At 48.0% G+C, this 14,032-nt stretch overlaps 5 protein-coding genes across 5 annotated transcripts; 3 read left to right on the forward strand and 2 right to left on the reverse strand.

The window, feature by feature from the left end:
• Positions 1–57: 57 nt before the first annotated feature.
• On the forward strand, positions 58–2,598 carry I302_107448 (uncharacterized protein; the record flags this gene model as incomplete). The annotated part of the gene is made up of 12 exons (XM_019193420.1): positions 58–448; positions 545–569; positions 626–729; positions 786–912; positions 971–1,067; positions 1,138–1,239; positions 1,294–1,381; positions 1,434–1,780; positions 1,844–2,067; positions 2,133–2,292; positions 2,348–2,458; positions 2,521–2,598. 12 exons carry the CDS (start codon positions 58–60, stop codon positions 2,596–2,598), a joined length of 1,854 nt encoding a protein of 617 aa, XP_019044897.1.
• A 481-nt stretch (positions 2,599–3,079) lies between these two features.
• Positions 3,080–5,650, forward strand: I302_107449 (uncharacterized protein; the record flags this gene model as incomplete). Its single annotated transcript, XM_019193419.1, has 12 exons — positions 3,080–3,485; positions 3,548–3,572; positions 3,638–3,741; positions 3,802–3,928; positions 4,003–4,096; positions 4,155–4,256; positions 4,306–4,393; positions 4,461–4,804; positions 4,876–5,072; positions 5,150–5,309; positions 5,387–5,497; positions 5,573–5,650. 12 exons carry the CDS (start codon positions 3,080–3,082, stop codon positions 5,648–5,650), a joined length of 1,836 nt encoding a protein of 611 aa, XP_019044896.1.
• Positions 5,651–5,829: 179 nt separating this feature from the next.
• Positions 5,830–7,523, reverse strand: I302_107450 (uncharacterized protein; the record flags this gene model as incomplete). Its single annotated transcript, XM_019193418.1, has 2 exons — positions 5,830–6,429; positions 6,492–7,523. 2 exons carry the CDS (start codon positions 7,521–7,523, stop codon positions 5,830–5,832), a joined length of 1,632 nt encoding a protein of 543 aa, XP_019044895.1.
• Positions 7,524–7,764: 241 nt separating this feature from the next.
• I302_107451 (uncharacterized protein) lies at positions 7,765–9,357 on the reverse strand (the record flags this gene model as incomplete). The annotated part of the gene is made up of 2 exons (XM_019193417.1): positions 7,765–8,313; positions 8,368–9,357. The coding sequence occupies 2 exons, from the start codon at positions 9,355–9,357 to the stop codon at positions 7,765–7,767; spliced, it is 1,539 nt and encodes a 512-aa protein (XP_019044894.1).
• Positions 9,358–10,258: 901 nt separating this feature from the next.
• I302_107452 (uncharacterized protein) lies at positions 10,259–13,477 on the forward strand (the record flags this gene model as incomplete). The annotated part of the gene is made up of 6 exons (XM_019193416.1): positions 10,259–10,321; positions 10,379–10,473; positions 10,530–10,852; positions 10,908–10,978; positions 11,033–11,341; positions 11,396–13,477. The coding sequence occupies 6 exons, from the start codon at positions 10,259–10,261 to the stop codon at positions 13,475–13,477; spliced, it is 2,943 nt and encodes a 980-aa protein (XP_019044893.1).
• Between the last annotated feature and the right edge of the window lie 555 nt (positions 13,478–14,032).

Here is a 14,032-nt window from a genome sequence, read left to right on the forward strand (position 1 = left end):
CTGATTCTCATTGCCCCCAGCTGTTCATCAGCAATGCCTAGCATTGACTTCTACAACATGGGCACTTCCAACGAGAAGGCGGTCTTACCATCTTCTGCCCCTCGGGCAACACACACCTCCAAACAGAACTGGTTCTCTCGGAATCGTAAATCTCTTACAGTCTTACTAGGTCTATTTATCCTGCTTCAGCATTTTGTGATCTCGCCGTATCTACTTGATCTCTGGGGCGATGCCTCATCAGCCACCAAAGGACCCAGAAAATCTAGCTGCGAACAAGCTGAACCCATCTACCCAAAGAGCTTCAACGTCTCTTCCCTTATCGAGGGCAAGAAGGATCAGCTCGTTAGTTGGCTTAGCGGTGCTGTTCAAATTCCTACAGAGACTTTCGATGATATGGGTGAGATCGGAGTGGATAAGCGTTGGGATGTCTTCTATCGGTTTGCTGATTGTAAGTCTCGCCCATTTCTGCATCGGCGGTCTAGCCATAATTTCTCTGAAGAGAAGGAAGTGTATCTTGCTGATGCTATCAAACCTCATGACACAGATCTCGAAAACGCATATCCCCTTGTGTGAGTTCGAATCACAAGGATAGTCTCACCTCTTCGAGGCTAACCTTTTATGTTAGCCATCAACACCTAAAGCGAACTCGAGTAGCCACTCATGCTCTCGTGTTTGAATGGGAAGGCTCCAATCCTTCGCTAAAACCTCTTATGCTGACTGGACACCAGGGTGGGTCGACTCGTTTGACAAGCTTTCGACCGGACAGCGGCTAATGTGCATAATAGATGTGGTACCTGTACTCCCTGCTACGAAGGGTCTCTGGACCCATGATCCCTTCGGCGGAGAGTATGATGGCGAAGTAATCTGGGGCAGAGGCACAAGTGATGACAAATCGGGTGTAATCGGCGCGTTGTGAGGCTTTTCGACCGAGTCTCGCTCAAATTGATTGGACTCACTCGTGCGTCGACAGATCTGCTATCGAACTATTACTTGAGTCAGGCAAATTCACCCCAGCTAGAACCGTGATTTTAGCTTTGGGCAATGACGAGGAAACAGGCGGCAAGGTGGTTCGTTTCCACCTGGGCTTCGGCTCATACCACTCCATAGCCTTGCATACTGACAACGCGTCTGCCCTAGGGAGCCTACCACCTGAATGAATGGATCGAAGGAAAGTACGGCAAGGATTCGATTGCAATGTTGGTAGATGAGGGCAATGGCTTGGAGGAAGTTTGGGGTCAGGTAGGTCCTCGCCGTCTCAGAGGATGATCTTAGCTGAAGCACAGGCTATGATAGCTCTTCGCTACGCCTGCAGTCGGTGAGAAGGGATACATGGATCTTGAACTTCGAGTAGAAACTCTAGGTGGACATAGTTCCGTTCCTCGTAAGTGGCCATGCCATGTAGCGATGGGAACATACGTTGATCTCACTAATAGCTCCCCATACCGGGATCGGATATATCTCTATGCTCATTGCCGCGCTTGAAAGACACCCTCATAAACCCATCTTAAATGTTGAATCACCTCTGGTCAATATGGTAGCTTGTGGCGCAGACTCGGCACCTCACTTCCCAAGCCATCTCAGAAAAGCTGTTCACCGTTTGGAGGATTCTCTCACGTCTAAAAGCGGCAAGGTAGATATGAAAGCTCTCAAAGAGGTCGAAGAGTGGTGGGTCGAGGGTAGTTACAAAGATGGTACATTCCCCAAAGGGCTCGGGAGCGCTATGGTCGGTACTACTCAGGCTGTAGATATCATCAATGGTGGTCTCAAGGTCAATGCTCTGGTATGTGGTGTTTCGAAATCCCGGAGAATTAGGTACAGGAGCTAATAGGACAGTTGAATATAGCCTGAGAGCGTTGTTGCGATCGTCAACCACAGAATAAGTCTCGCGTCTTCGGTCGCTGAGCTCCAACAGCAGCTTATCGATGTAGTATCACCTGTCGCACACATTCTCAATCTGGATGTTGAGGCCTTCGGTAAAGATGTCCAATATCAAGGATGTCATATGGACCAAGAGACCAAGGGTCCAAAAGCAGGGAAGGTATTCTTGAATGTGGCTTTCAACTCTTCGTGAGTCCACGCATCACATGGTGCTTGAAATTGTGTTACTGAAGGAAAGAGATATGCCTTTGTAGACTCGACCCCGCTCCTGTCTCACCTTTCACCATTGACAGCCCGGCATGGAAACTGCTCTCAGGAACGGTCAAGAGCGTATACGCAACTCGACCAGAAGCCTTGTCAAGCAAGGAAGAGGCCGAAAAGGAGATCATAATGGCTCCGTCCATTTCCACCGGTGTAAGTCGTACCGCTTAGGCTCGTTGAGCTATTGGAATGCTGACTGGACCGACAGAATACTGATACCAAACGATACTGGAATCTGACCCGGAACATCTACCGATTCGGTTACATGGAAGCGAAAAATGATCTCCACAACAATATCCATACCGTCGATGAGTTCTTGGTGAGTCGAAGAACGGATATCAACGCAATAGAGCGTAATCTAACCCGTGCGTTATGTTGCAGCCTGCGGACAGCTTAGTAGAGCTTGTCAGGTGGTTCGCAAACTTCATCGTGAATGTTGATGAGAGTAGAGAGATTTAAGATGACTGGCATTTACCTAGAGGCAACCGCCATGTCACAAGTTTCATTTTCACCACTCTAGACAAATAGAATCGTCTCCCAAAATGTATAGAATCGTATTCACAGCAAATCGCGTCGTTAGCTGTCCCCCGTCCCACAAGCCGAAACCCAATGAGCACTTTCCAGAGGCGTCGGATCAACTGTAACTAATCATGCCTTCAATTGCATTCTCGTAGCTCGTAGAAATCCTGATCATGTTTCACCTCGGGTACTTTATCAGTCATCGGTGGTATTTTAGCCGCCAGGTCCTGCGAAGCAGCCTAACGGAGATGACCGGCTGCACGTCATCTTCCACAATGATAGCGTGATATCGGGTGCTATAGCCACATCTTTATGGTCATCTAAGCATTCAGAGCTACTTAACATACACTCTTGCATTTGATATGGGCACTGAGACCATCCATACTGCTTACTACCTCTTGAGAAGAGTGGTCGAACCATAATGAGAGGTCTACCAAACACCGAGAAGTCACTCCTTCCTTCCAACACTCCTCTATCCGAGGAAGACCTGTTGAAGCCCAAATCCAGCTGGTTATCTCGCCATGGCAAGAACATTGGTCTTCTCTTCGGATTGTTCTTGATCCTCCAGCACATTGTTCTATCCCCAAGCGTCACTGGAGATCTCTTTGATCGATCGTCTATCCCCCAGGGCGAAAAGAAATCGAGCTGTCAACAAGCTGATGCAATCTACCCCAAGGCGTATAACGTATCGTCCTTAGTTGTCGGTAAGAAAAACAGATTGATCCACTGGCTCAGTGACGCCGTGAAGGTCAACACTGAGACCTTTGACGACTTTGGGAAAGTCGGTGAGGATGATAGATGGGACAAGTTTGACGAGTTCCACAAGTGTGAGTCGGTGTGCTTTTGCTGTGTTAAAGTGGTACTTATAATGCCTTCTCCTTGAACGTAGACTTAGAGAAAGCATTCCCTCTGGTGTAAGTTCCGATACATGTTCTGCTCATCGATATCTCCGGTCTCATTGATTTGTTGATCTCACCAGGCACAAGCACCTCAAGAGAACCCCAGCTTATACCCATGCGGTCCTCTTCGAATGGGAGGGCACAGACCCCTCCCTCAAACCTCTTCTCTTGACTGGTCATTCCGGTATGTGACTGTCCGTATCTTTGCCTAGCTTGGAGACTGACGGAATATTGTTAAACGTAGATACTGTCCCGGTGTTACCCGCGACTCGAAACTTGTGGAAGCACGACCCCTTCTCTGGTCACTATGATGGGGAATATATCTGGGGACGAGGATCAAGCGACGACAAGTCGGGGCTTATCGGTGCACTGTGAGTTTCCTGTCTTTCTATTGTATATTCATTGGCTCAACACAGATAGGTCAGCTGACTATCCTTCGATGTAGCTCGGCGGTCGAGTTGCTCCTTGAGTCAGGGAAATTCAATCCCACCAGAACTTTATTGCTAGCCTTCGGCAACGATGAAGAGATTGCTGGAAATGTACGTGAACCTGGCTCTAGGAGCAAACGGTACCTATGCTAAAACATGACTGTTTTAGGGTGCTCTGGCACTGAGTCATCTCATAGAAGAGAAATATGGTAAAGACTCGATTGCGATTCTCATCGATGAAGGTAACGGGGTTGACGAAGCCTGGGGTCAGGTAAGTTGGCTGTCACTGACGTTGATCACAGCTCACCTGGTCTTTAAAGCTCTTCGCTGCTCCTGCTGTTGGCGAGAAGGGATCTACCAACATCGAGATCAAAGTCGAGACTCAAGGTGGTCATAGCTCAGTCCCTCGTAAGTCGCAGAAACTTCTGTCTGCATCATGCTATAGCATGGTAAGCTGACAGACTTCATCCGACAGCCCCACATACTGGCATAGGCTACATCTCCCTTCTTATCGCTGCATTGGAAGCGCACCCCTTCAAGCCTGATCTACAGATCGATTCGCCCTTGGTCAACTACATCACCTGCGCGGCGGAGGCTGCACCTGGAATACCCAAAGATCTCAAGAAGAATGCCAACAGACTTGCCAACTCCTTGAACAACCAAGGCAAAATCGACCATAAGGCTTTGCAAGCCATTGAGGATTGGTGGGTCACAGGAAGCTATGAAGATGGAACCCTCCCTCAAGGTAAAGGACGGGCTTTGGTCAGTACCACCCAAGCGGTCGATATAATCAATGGAGGATTGAAGGTCAATGCTCTTGTAAATCCAAATCATTCCGTACAGGCAACTACAGTATTGCAAGGGCTGATTTGTCGACATATGTCGTGTAGCCCGAAAGTGTCACAGCTGTGGTGAACCATCGGATCAACATTGCGTCTTCGATTGCTGAGCTCAAAGAGCATATCGCAGCAGTAATCGCTCCAGCTGCGAGTAAGCTGAACTTGTCCATCGAGGCTTTCGGGAAGGAGATCAACCCTGCTGCAGGCCCCAAAGCTGGCAAAGTAATTGTCGACACTACCAAACTTGGGTAAGCACCTTTACTTTACTCCTCTTCATCTCTGGTAAGTGTAGTAGCTGACTTCTATGTTGATGCTGATTGACCAGAATCGATCCAGCCCCCTTATCCCCTTTCACACTTGAAGATCCCGCTTGGCGAGTCTTCACTGGAACCGCCAAGGGAGTATATGCCACTCGACCTGAAGCGTATCTCGAGGAAGAAGAAGCTAAGAAAGAAATATTCACTGTTCCTGCTCTTTCTACCGGCGTAAGTTATACGTTGCTTCCTGTCTCCATGACTATGTAGCAATGACTGATGATCTGACATCGGATGACTTGTGACAGAATACCGATACTAGGCAATACTGGAATTTGACCAGGAACATTTACAGGTTCGCTTATCAGATTGGGAAGAATCAGCATCTCAATAATGCTCATACTGTCAATGAGGCTATTGTGAGTCCGCTTCAACCACTAAAAGTGCGCACTTGGATCTTGTTCTAAACAGCTAAATCACGATAAATCATGTAGTCCGCCGATGTGTTCGTCGAGCAAGTCAGATGGTTCTTAAACTTTATTGTTAATGTTGATGAAGCCACGGATCTGTAAGAGGATTATCAGTGGTAGATACAAAAGAAGCAGCTGGTTGCCTGAGCGGAAGGACGGTGTCATTTTCAAATCACGGGTCGGAAATGAGCAGTTATCGCTCAAGAATAAGAAGCAGTATATAGATAAATTGAGAATGCATTCAAAATTTGTATCCGACATGCTGCTCTACCATGAGATCATTACGTGCGATTTGATTCTAAGAAAGCTCCAGTCCAACTTTCATCCTGTCCTCTCCCGGCTCTCAACAGATCCCAGCCTTCCTTACTCATGTGCAACCCTATCCCAGGCTCATTGCCAGACACCGTCACACCCGTCGCACCGTACACACCAGCAAGTACTCTAGTAGGTATCGCTCTGCCATTATAATACCCGTGTTCCTTCCATCCTGCAGAATTGCCCATCCACCTTGGTCTGTGATTCAATTTATGTGAGGAATGTTGGAACTTCGATCTACAATGGAACAGCTCATCTCCATCATCGTTTGTATAGGAGTAAACGAGCAGTCCTTGAAACCGGTCCGACTTCCATTCCCACCGCAGATCATCTGTCTCTTCTCCTTCTCCTTGCAGAGGGGGGTTGTCGCTGTATGAGATGATCCGCAGCTGTGGAGCATCTGCCAGTTCCATGAGAAGACGTGATAACAATGTTGCTAATACGCTGGAAGAAGGTTCAGCGAGATGTTCGAATCCGTGGGACGATGTTGAGTAGTACGATACTTGAATTTGGTACCTCTGGAGATTTAGTAGTGGTGGAATGAGGCATGGGATGGTTATCATGCCCTGATCATCATTTCATCAGCTTAAACCCAACTTGTGAATGAGCAGTGCGGTATTCTACCTACATAATTCTCTCTCTCTTTCAGCATGACTGTACTCCAACTCAACTTCAGATCCTCCACTGTCGTCCATCCCTCGAGATCGCATAGCGCATCGAAGCAGTTTGAAGATACCTCCATCTCCCTCAAGTTGTCCAGTTTACTCAGACTTTCCAACAGCGAATTATCTAATTTTGGTCTCCATCTGAAGAATTCATCTCTCAGAGCTACTTTGTGTAGATTTGGGGAGGCGTCTACGATCGCATTGAGAGTGGGAACGAAGAAAGGGTGCATCTCATCTATGACCAAGCTCTTCAGGCTCTTTGGTCCCTCAATACTGTCAATGGCGGGATTGAATTGTTTGAACTGCTTGGTGTACAAAATCTGGCCTCCTATATGTAGACATTCTAGATTTGGAGCTGAGCGGAGTATGGAAAGTACAGTCTCATTCCAATCATATACCAAATAAACCTTGATGTTTCTCAATCGCTCCAAGGGGTTGTTCTCCAAGGATCGGAAGAGTTGCAGACAACTGATGAAGCCAGGGAGGCAATGAGCGTCAAGGAGGCTCGAAGGATATTCTGGGAATCTCAGCTCAAGATCTTCCAAGCACGGTAAACCCTTCAACAGATCCACAAGCTCCTGAGGGATCTCATGCCGTAGTTCCAAGTTCAACTTCTTCACACAGCTTTTCCTCCAATGATGACGAGTTAAAAGGTAGTTGAAGTGGAATAATACAGCTTGCGACTTCAAGGCCCAAGCTCCCGAATGGGTATTGGCGAGACTATCGAAAAGGTCTTTCCCTTCATCGGCATGGGGATCATCGAAATTGAGAGTAGAGTAATCGAGTTTGAAAGTTTTGGAGCGATTTTCAAAGATGTCCCGTTCGGTTATTCGGATTTGACTCCAGATGCGACATTCTGCAGGTGGTTGGAGAGATCGACAGGTCATTGAGAGGGCTACGGCGGATGCGGGATCGAGATGCGATGTAACTTTTAGGAGAAGTTCTTGGGGTAATGATAGGAGACCACTGGGTTCTGTGATAGCAGGGCAATTCATCTTCGTGCTCTGAAATGAGCTTGGGAGATTATATTTGCTTTGAGAGACATTGAAGATAGAGATGAATCAGACGTTGAAATGCTGACGCATGCGAGTTATATCTGAGCAATTTACTTTGTATTGTTACCACATAGCTTTATTCTAGAAAGGATCGTCTCCTTTCATCCACTCGTCTACAACCTTAGTGCACATCGTCCACCTCCTTTCATACGTATTTCCACAGCATTCTGGACGGAGACGGTCACACCTTTCTTAAAACCTCCCAAGCCTCTGAAGGCATTCGCAAATCCCTTCCTCCTTCTATCCACATGCCCTCTGCTCCCAGTGTACTATACACCTTTCCCAATATGGATGGATCGACGTACTTCCCATTAAAATCAGTATATTCTTCCCACACTTCTTGAGCGTGATGAGCATAAGAGTCGGTAACGTGAGTATGATGAGCAGAATAGCTTCTACAATGAGTGAACATATCTTGATTCCCATGTTGATCAGTAGTAGTATATGTACGTATTAGTATTGCTCTTCCTGTTTTCTTGAGTATCTCCTCTGTCGGCACGAACTCTTCACCAGGGTAATTCGCTTCGTAAGGGTCGGTTGGAAATAAGACGACCTTGAGATTCTTTGACTGATGTATATCGTCAAGAAATGAGGGGGGTATTGTTCGCATCGGGGCAGGAAGTCCCTGATATTCTTCGTCCCATCCGAAAGAGGTCGTACCGTGAGCGAGAGCGGAGTATCCATTCAAGTACATAGTGGTTATCGTCTCGCATTGTGGTATAATATTGAACTACCACACTAAGATTAGCTCTTGGTCCCTTCAAGGTAGATTCGATTCGCTCACCTGCAGAAGTGGTAAGGTGTGTTTGACGTTCTTATCTGATATTGAGAGTATCTTGATAGGCGGTACACTACCAGATTTCCTAAGCGTATCGAAAGCTTCTCTACTCATAGCCAGGTAATCCAGTTTTGCTTGTTGGCCCAATATTATCACAAGAGGATCACTTGAAGACGGTTTCCAACAACCCGATTGATCTCGAAGCGCCACGTAAGTTATCCCATCCGAGCATTGCAGCAGATATGTCAACATATCTGCTAGCTGTTCAGACATTTCATCCACTTCAACTTTCCTAAGGTAGCTCATACTGGGCCAATGTCTCCCATCTGGTGATTCGAATATGGTCTTCCGTCCCCATCCACCAGCATGCGCACTGGCAGGGGTAATCCTCAACGATCTGAGGTACGGTGCGCAACGTAACGCGAATCGAAGGGGAGTTTGCCAGTTTTCTTCTAGCGTTATCTGCAGATGTCTGAGAGCGACTAATGGTGCATCAAGGGAGAGAAATACTTGGGCGAGAGTGAATAAACTTTGAGTTCTTGAGGGACCAAATACGTATTCCGGGGGAAGCAGTTCCAGGCTCGTAAGTGTGGGAGATGTGAGTCGGAGTAAATCCAGAAATGAGTCGCAAAGCAATTGATCGATGTCGACAGTAATCCGTCTGATATGCCTTAGCCAGAGAGGATGCACCAGAAGATGATGGTGTAGGATCTTCATGACTTCTGAATAAGCCGTAGCGATTGTTAATTGATACGCCACCTCGTCTTGTCCTGGTTGCCAAATATAGGTATCTCGGACACGTGATAATCGGTTTTTGATGATTGAAGAAGCAGGTGATGAGCGAATAGAGAGGTCTAGATGGGTCCATATGGCTTTTTCGGCTACCGGATGTAACATTTTACATGTCACAGCCAGGTTGACGAGGGACGGTCGATCGAGATGCGATGCGATAGCAAGTAGAATGTGTGTAGGGAGGTTGGTAATTTGGCTGGACATGATGATTTGTGTGTTCCAGGGTATACTTAAAATGGTGATTCTGATTATGTTTCTCAGTACATCTTTGATGTCTTATTCGAGACCCTTGAGAGATGCGTGATTTGCTCCTTTCAACGTTTCACCCTTCAGCAGAAGTCAAAGGATAACCTACCTCGATTTAGGTGCAACGTCTTCCGCCAATTGTGGCAGTTTGAAATCAGATGGAAGGAGGGCACGTGCGTGTCTTGCTGCCATCGTCAATCTTCATTCTGTGAATTGCTCAATCTCATTAGCACAGTGCTGGTATCATCTTTCATGAAACCATGTCGTGCAAGCACAGGGGAGGTGCATAGATCGTGTGAAAAGTTGTCAGCAAATGCCATGACCCAAGAAGACCAACGCGTGCCTAAGCGGATCCGCTTGCCTAATTCTGTATTGACGCGCCAAGATCTAACCTGGGTGACATCCTTCCAACGTTTACATCAAAACCCACAGATATCATTAATGCTGTGTGAACTGTTCTTACATTGCTATGCTTCAACCTATTCATTCAAAAGTATCTTCTCTTCTTTCACTTGATCACTTATAATACTACAAGGGGAAGTGGACCGCCGCTCTCCGAAACACGCTTGCTATACGTACACATACTCTTCTGCTGACACGACTTCACGGACCTTCTTTTAACGCCTTCCTCACGAACAAACGGATCATCTATCAATCCCCATCTTTCGTCACCAACCGCAGCGGTGAATATCAAACATAGTGTTCAAGTAGCCTCGGTCATCATCTCCAAAAGCACAACGACTAATATGGTCTCGTTTTAATCGACCATAAAGCAGATCCAATCCCACATCACCTTACCAGAGGTGTCCTTCAAATCAACTCTTCTTCTTTAATATCGTGAACTGGTTGGAATAACACTATGGGCTCATCATCTTTAGAACCAAAGGAACTGGGTACTCTGGTAGTAGTCGTAGGGAAAGCTGTGAGTACATGCAGATTCTGCAATAGAGTGGAAAACTCATTCAGCCTGAATCATTAGAAAAACCTTGTCAACAAATCTAGATTCGGAAAGCAGGACCCCTTCTGTACCGTCGCAATAGGGGAAGATAAGCAGCGCACGAAACCTATCAAACGGTAAGCTGATTGGATGGGAAGATAAGTGTTGCCCATCAGCTGATCCATTCACATAGAGGAGGACAGCACCCGGAATGGGATGAAGAGCTTCGTTTCGCAATTGTAGAAGATCTCGATGACGTCCTCGTTCGATCAGAATCGCAGTCTGACTCTCTTAGTTCTTCGACCAACGGCGCCCCTCCGCCTCCATTGAAGGATTCGCCTTCCGGAGTTATCACGTCCGCAGCACTAGCAAACAAGAGCAGAAAAGGGCCATTGAATAAGAAGGGGGGGAAAAGTCTGAAGGTGGCTTGTTATGCCGACGATGCGAAGGAGCCGGAACTGATAGGAGAGTGTGTGGTAAATATAGATGATGTCCTGAAGAAGGGGGAGGTGGATGGTAAGTCTCCATGATGGCTGACTTCGAGTTTGCACATTAGCTGACATGTCCGCAGAATGGTATGATTTCCTTTACAAGGATAAATACAGTGGAGAAGTGTATCTGGAATTGACTTTCTTCTCAAACGTAATTTACCCTCCTCTTGCTCTCCCCCATCCACAAGCTGACCTCCATTGGTAGAACGCGCCTCCTGTCAAACGAAATGTGCCCCGTCCTGCTATCCACAATTATGGGGGAGCTGGAACATTCAACGCTAGTCCCTCTGGAACTCTCGCTTCAGCAGCGAGTAGAACAAATTTAGGTGGTGGATTGACTGCTTCGGGGAGCGTGTCTGGTATGAGCCTATATATACCGCCCTACGCTCAACAAGGACGCGCACCATCACCTTCGCCTAATCCGCAACCGCCTATTCAGACTCAGCTTCCTCCTTCGAATAGTTTTGCAGATCTAGGATTACCTCCCGGACACCGAGTAAACCAAGGTCTACCTGTGAGTAGTATCTGTTCACACTCAAAACAAATGGCTGAATCCCTGCTCCGACAGCCTCATCAGACTGGGCAGCCTACCTATCCTCCTAGTCAAGCCCCCTCACTACTCTCCCACGACTCCCAGTCTTCTATCGATGCTCTTACGCGACCTATGTCATCAATGTCCATCGGTACATCCTACTCCTCTCGACCTCTCGCAGCAACTCCTGCCCCACCATTGACAACATCAATACCCGGACATGGCTATGGTGCGCATCGGCATTCGGTTGGAGGTGGGTCATCCGATGCACCCTGGGCTCAGCATTTACCTCAAGCTCAACCTGCACCTACCCCGACACCGCACCCTCGACCGATGTCATCCAATGATGCGGTACCATGGGAGCAAGCACAAAGATTGGAGCAAGAACGGCTGCAAGCCGGTGCCACACCGGTACCACGGCCTACATCTGGAGGAGGATACGGTCAATTAGGGTTGCAGCAATATCCTCAGCAACCATTCGCTCATGCTGGGAACAGGATACCATCGACAATTCCTGAATCTCTCAGACCTGCTGGACCGCCTCAACCTGAGCAACATATCCCTCTTCGAGCTCATAGCTTTTCCACAGCTAGTCCAGCGCCGATAAATACCGCATACACTCACGCACCGCCAACTCCTGCACCACCACCTCCCTCTAATTCTGCTCCTCCGATCTCCCCTTCTACATCCTCACATTACCACATGCCGACCAATTCGTTCAGTGCATTGACGCAACCTGTCGTAGACCCACTGCGAGCAGCCAGTCCTGCTATCGGTCAATATCCTCAGGCAAACGGATCATATGTTGATCCCAATGCGCCTTTACCACCTCTTCCACAACAATCTTATCACACGCCCACCAGGAATAATACGTACCCACCCAGACCAGCAGGACAAGACTACCAACAAACACCTCCGCACGTACAGTCGTACTCGCCCGCCTACCCACAAACCACTCAACCTGCCTATCAGGCAACACCGCCACCGCAAGCAGGATATGCGTACAATCAGACAACCCAATCACCCGCTTCGCAGATCCAGCCTCCCGCTAATGACAGCGGCTATGTCCCATGGTATCAACAAACACAATCTGCTCAGGCCCAGGCAACACCCCCTCAGCCGGTATATGGGCAACATAACGGATCACAACTCGGTCAGCTACCTGCTCAGCCGTCTTATGGTCAACTACCGCCTACGTCATCTTACGCTTCCCCTCCTCCCGTACCTCAAAGTCGACCTCAACCGCCGCCGCCTCGTCGTCAGTCGGTAGGCTACTACCCGTCTGACGAGCTTTATGCTCAGCAGAGACAAGATGCCACAACACCTCAGCCACAACAGGCACCATGGCAACAAGGTCATCAAAGCCGACTTTCATATGACCCAAATGCTCATGATGCTCAAAGGCAACAGGCTTTCTCACCTGTACAACCATCTCCTTATGCGCCTCCACCGCCGCAGCCAGGATATCAGGGTGTACCAGCCCCATCTCCACCCAGGCAATCGAGCTGGCAAAATCCTCAGAATCAATATTCCTCACCTCAACAGCATAATCCGACGAACTATTACCCTCAACAACCACCTCCTGTTCAAGGGTATAATTCCTCCCAACCGCCTCAGAACGATTATCGAGCAGCTTCTCCCCAGCCCCCTCCACCTCAGAACGATTACAATCGTGCACCTTCGCCCCAACCTTATAGCCAGGTATCATCGCAATCGCAAGTCAGCTATGGTAGATCACCCTCACCCTCACCTCAACCATATCAACCGGAGACATGGCAGAATCAAGCCCAACCTTCTAATCTGATACCTCCACAGTATTCCAATTCACCCAACCCGCTGCCAGATCATGGACGAGCACCCTCGCCCTCACCTGCAGCGGGAAATACCAAGAAGGATTGGCGATCTTACATGAACAGTCTATCCACCACTGGTTCTGGAGGGGGTATCATCCCAGCTAGGACGCCTAGTCCTCAACCCCCACCGAAAGATCCGGCATTGATACAACAACAACAGCAGTGGTATACCCCTCCGCCTAGTTTGCCGAACTCCATCGTACCGCCCGAAGGATGGAGGAGTACGTTGCCGGCGCAGAAGGACGGACATGCTTGGCGGGGGTAGTGAGGTGTGGGAATCGTACTTGATCTGTGAGGCGTGGGAGGATTGGGGATATGCGATAGTGGAGTGGGAAAGGTATGGAAGGTATTGTACATCTGGAAGAGAAGAGGGAAGAAGAAACGAAACTGGTGATATCTCCTGTAGAAGAAGGAAGGATGTCTTGCATGATGCAATATGCAGTGTAACTTTTAATAGAATAAATGAATTATGTATGTACGAACCTAATGCATATGGACGTAGCAATGTATTCGCATTGCAAGTCAGGAGATGTTGAACACCGTGCTAAGTCCAGGATCTCAATCTGACTGAACCTATACGAGAAATCCCGAATTATCGTTTGCCGATCTATACTCGTACGTCTCTCCTTCTCCCGCTGTATTGATACCTGCATCACCATGCCATGCTGTATCGTACCGTACTATTCAATATGCATGTTTCCCACTACATATACAAATCATCAACCCAACAGAAAATTAATCCATTCCCACAGGAAAGGGTACGTCCAGGTATGTACTAACCTACAGGGTCACATCTTCGCGAGGACGACAAGAGTGGGAT

This window comes from Kwoniella bestiolae, chromosome 6 (assembly GCF_000512585.2).
Source record: "Kwoniella bestiolae CBS 10118 chromosome 6, complete sequence".
Taxonomy (NCBI): Eukaryota; Fungi; Basidiomycota; class Tremellomycetes; order Tremellales; family Cryptococcaceae; genus Kwoniella; species Kwoniella bestiolae.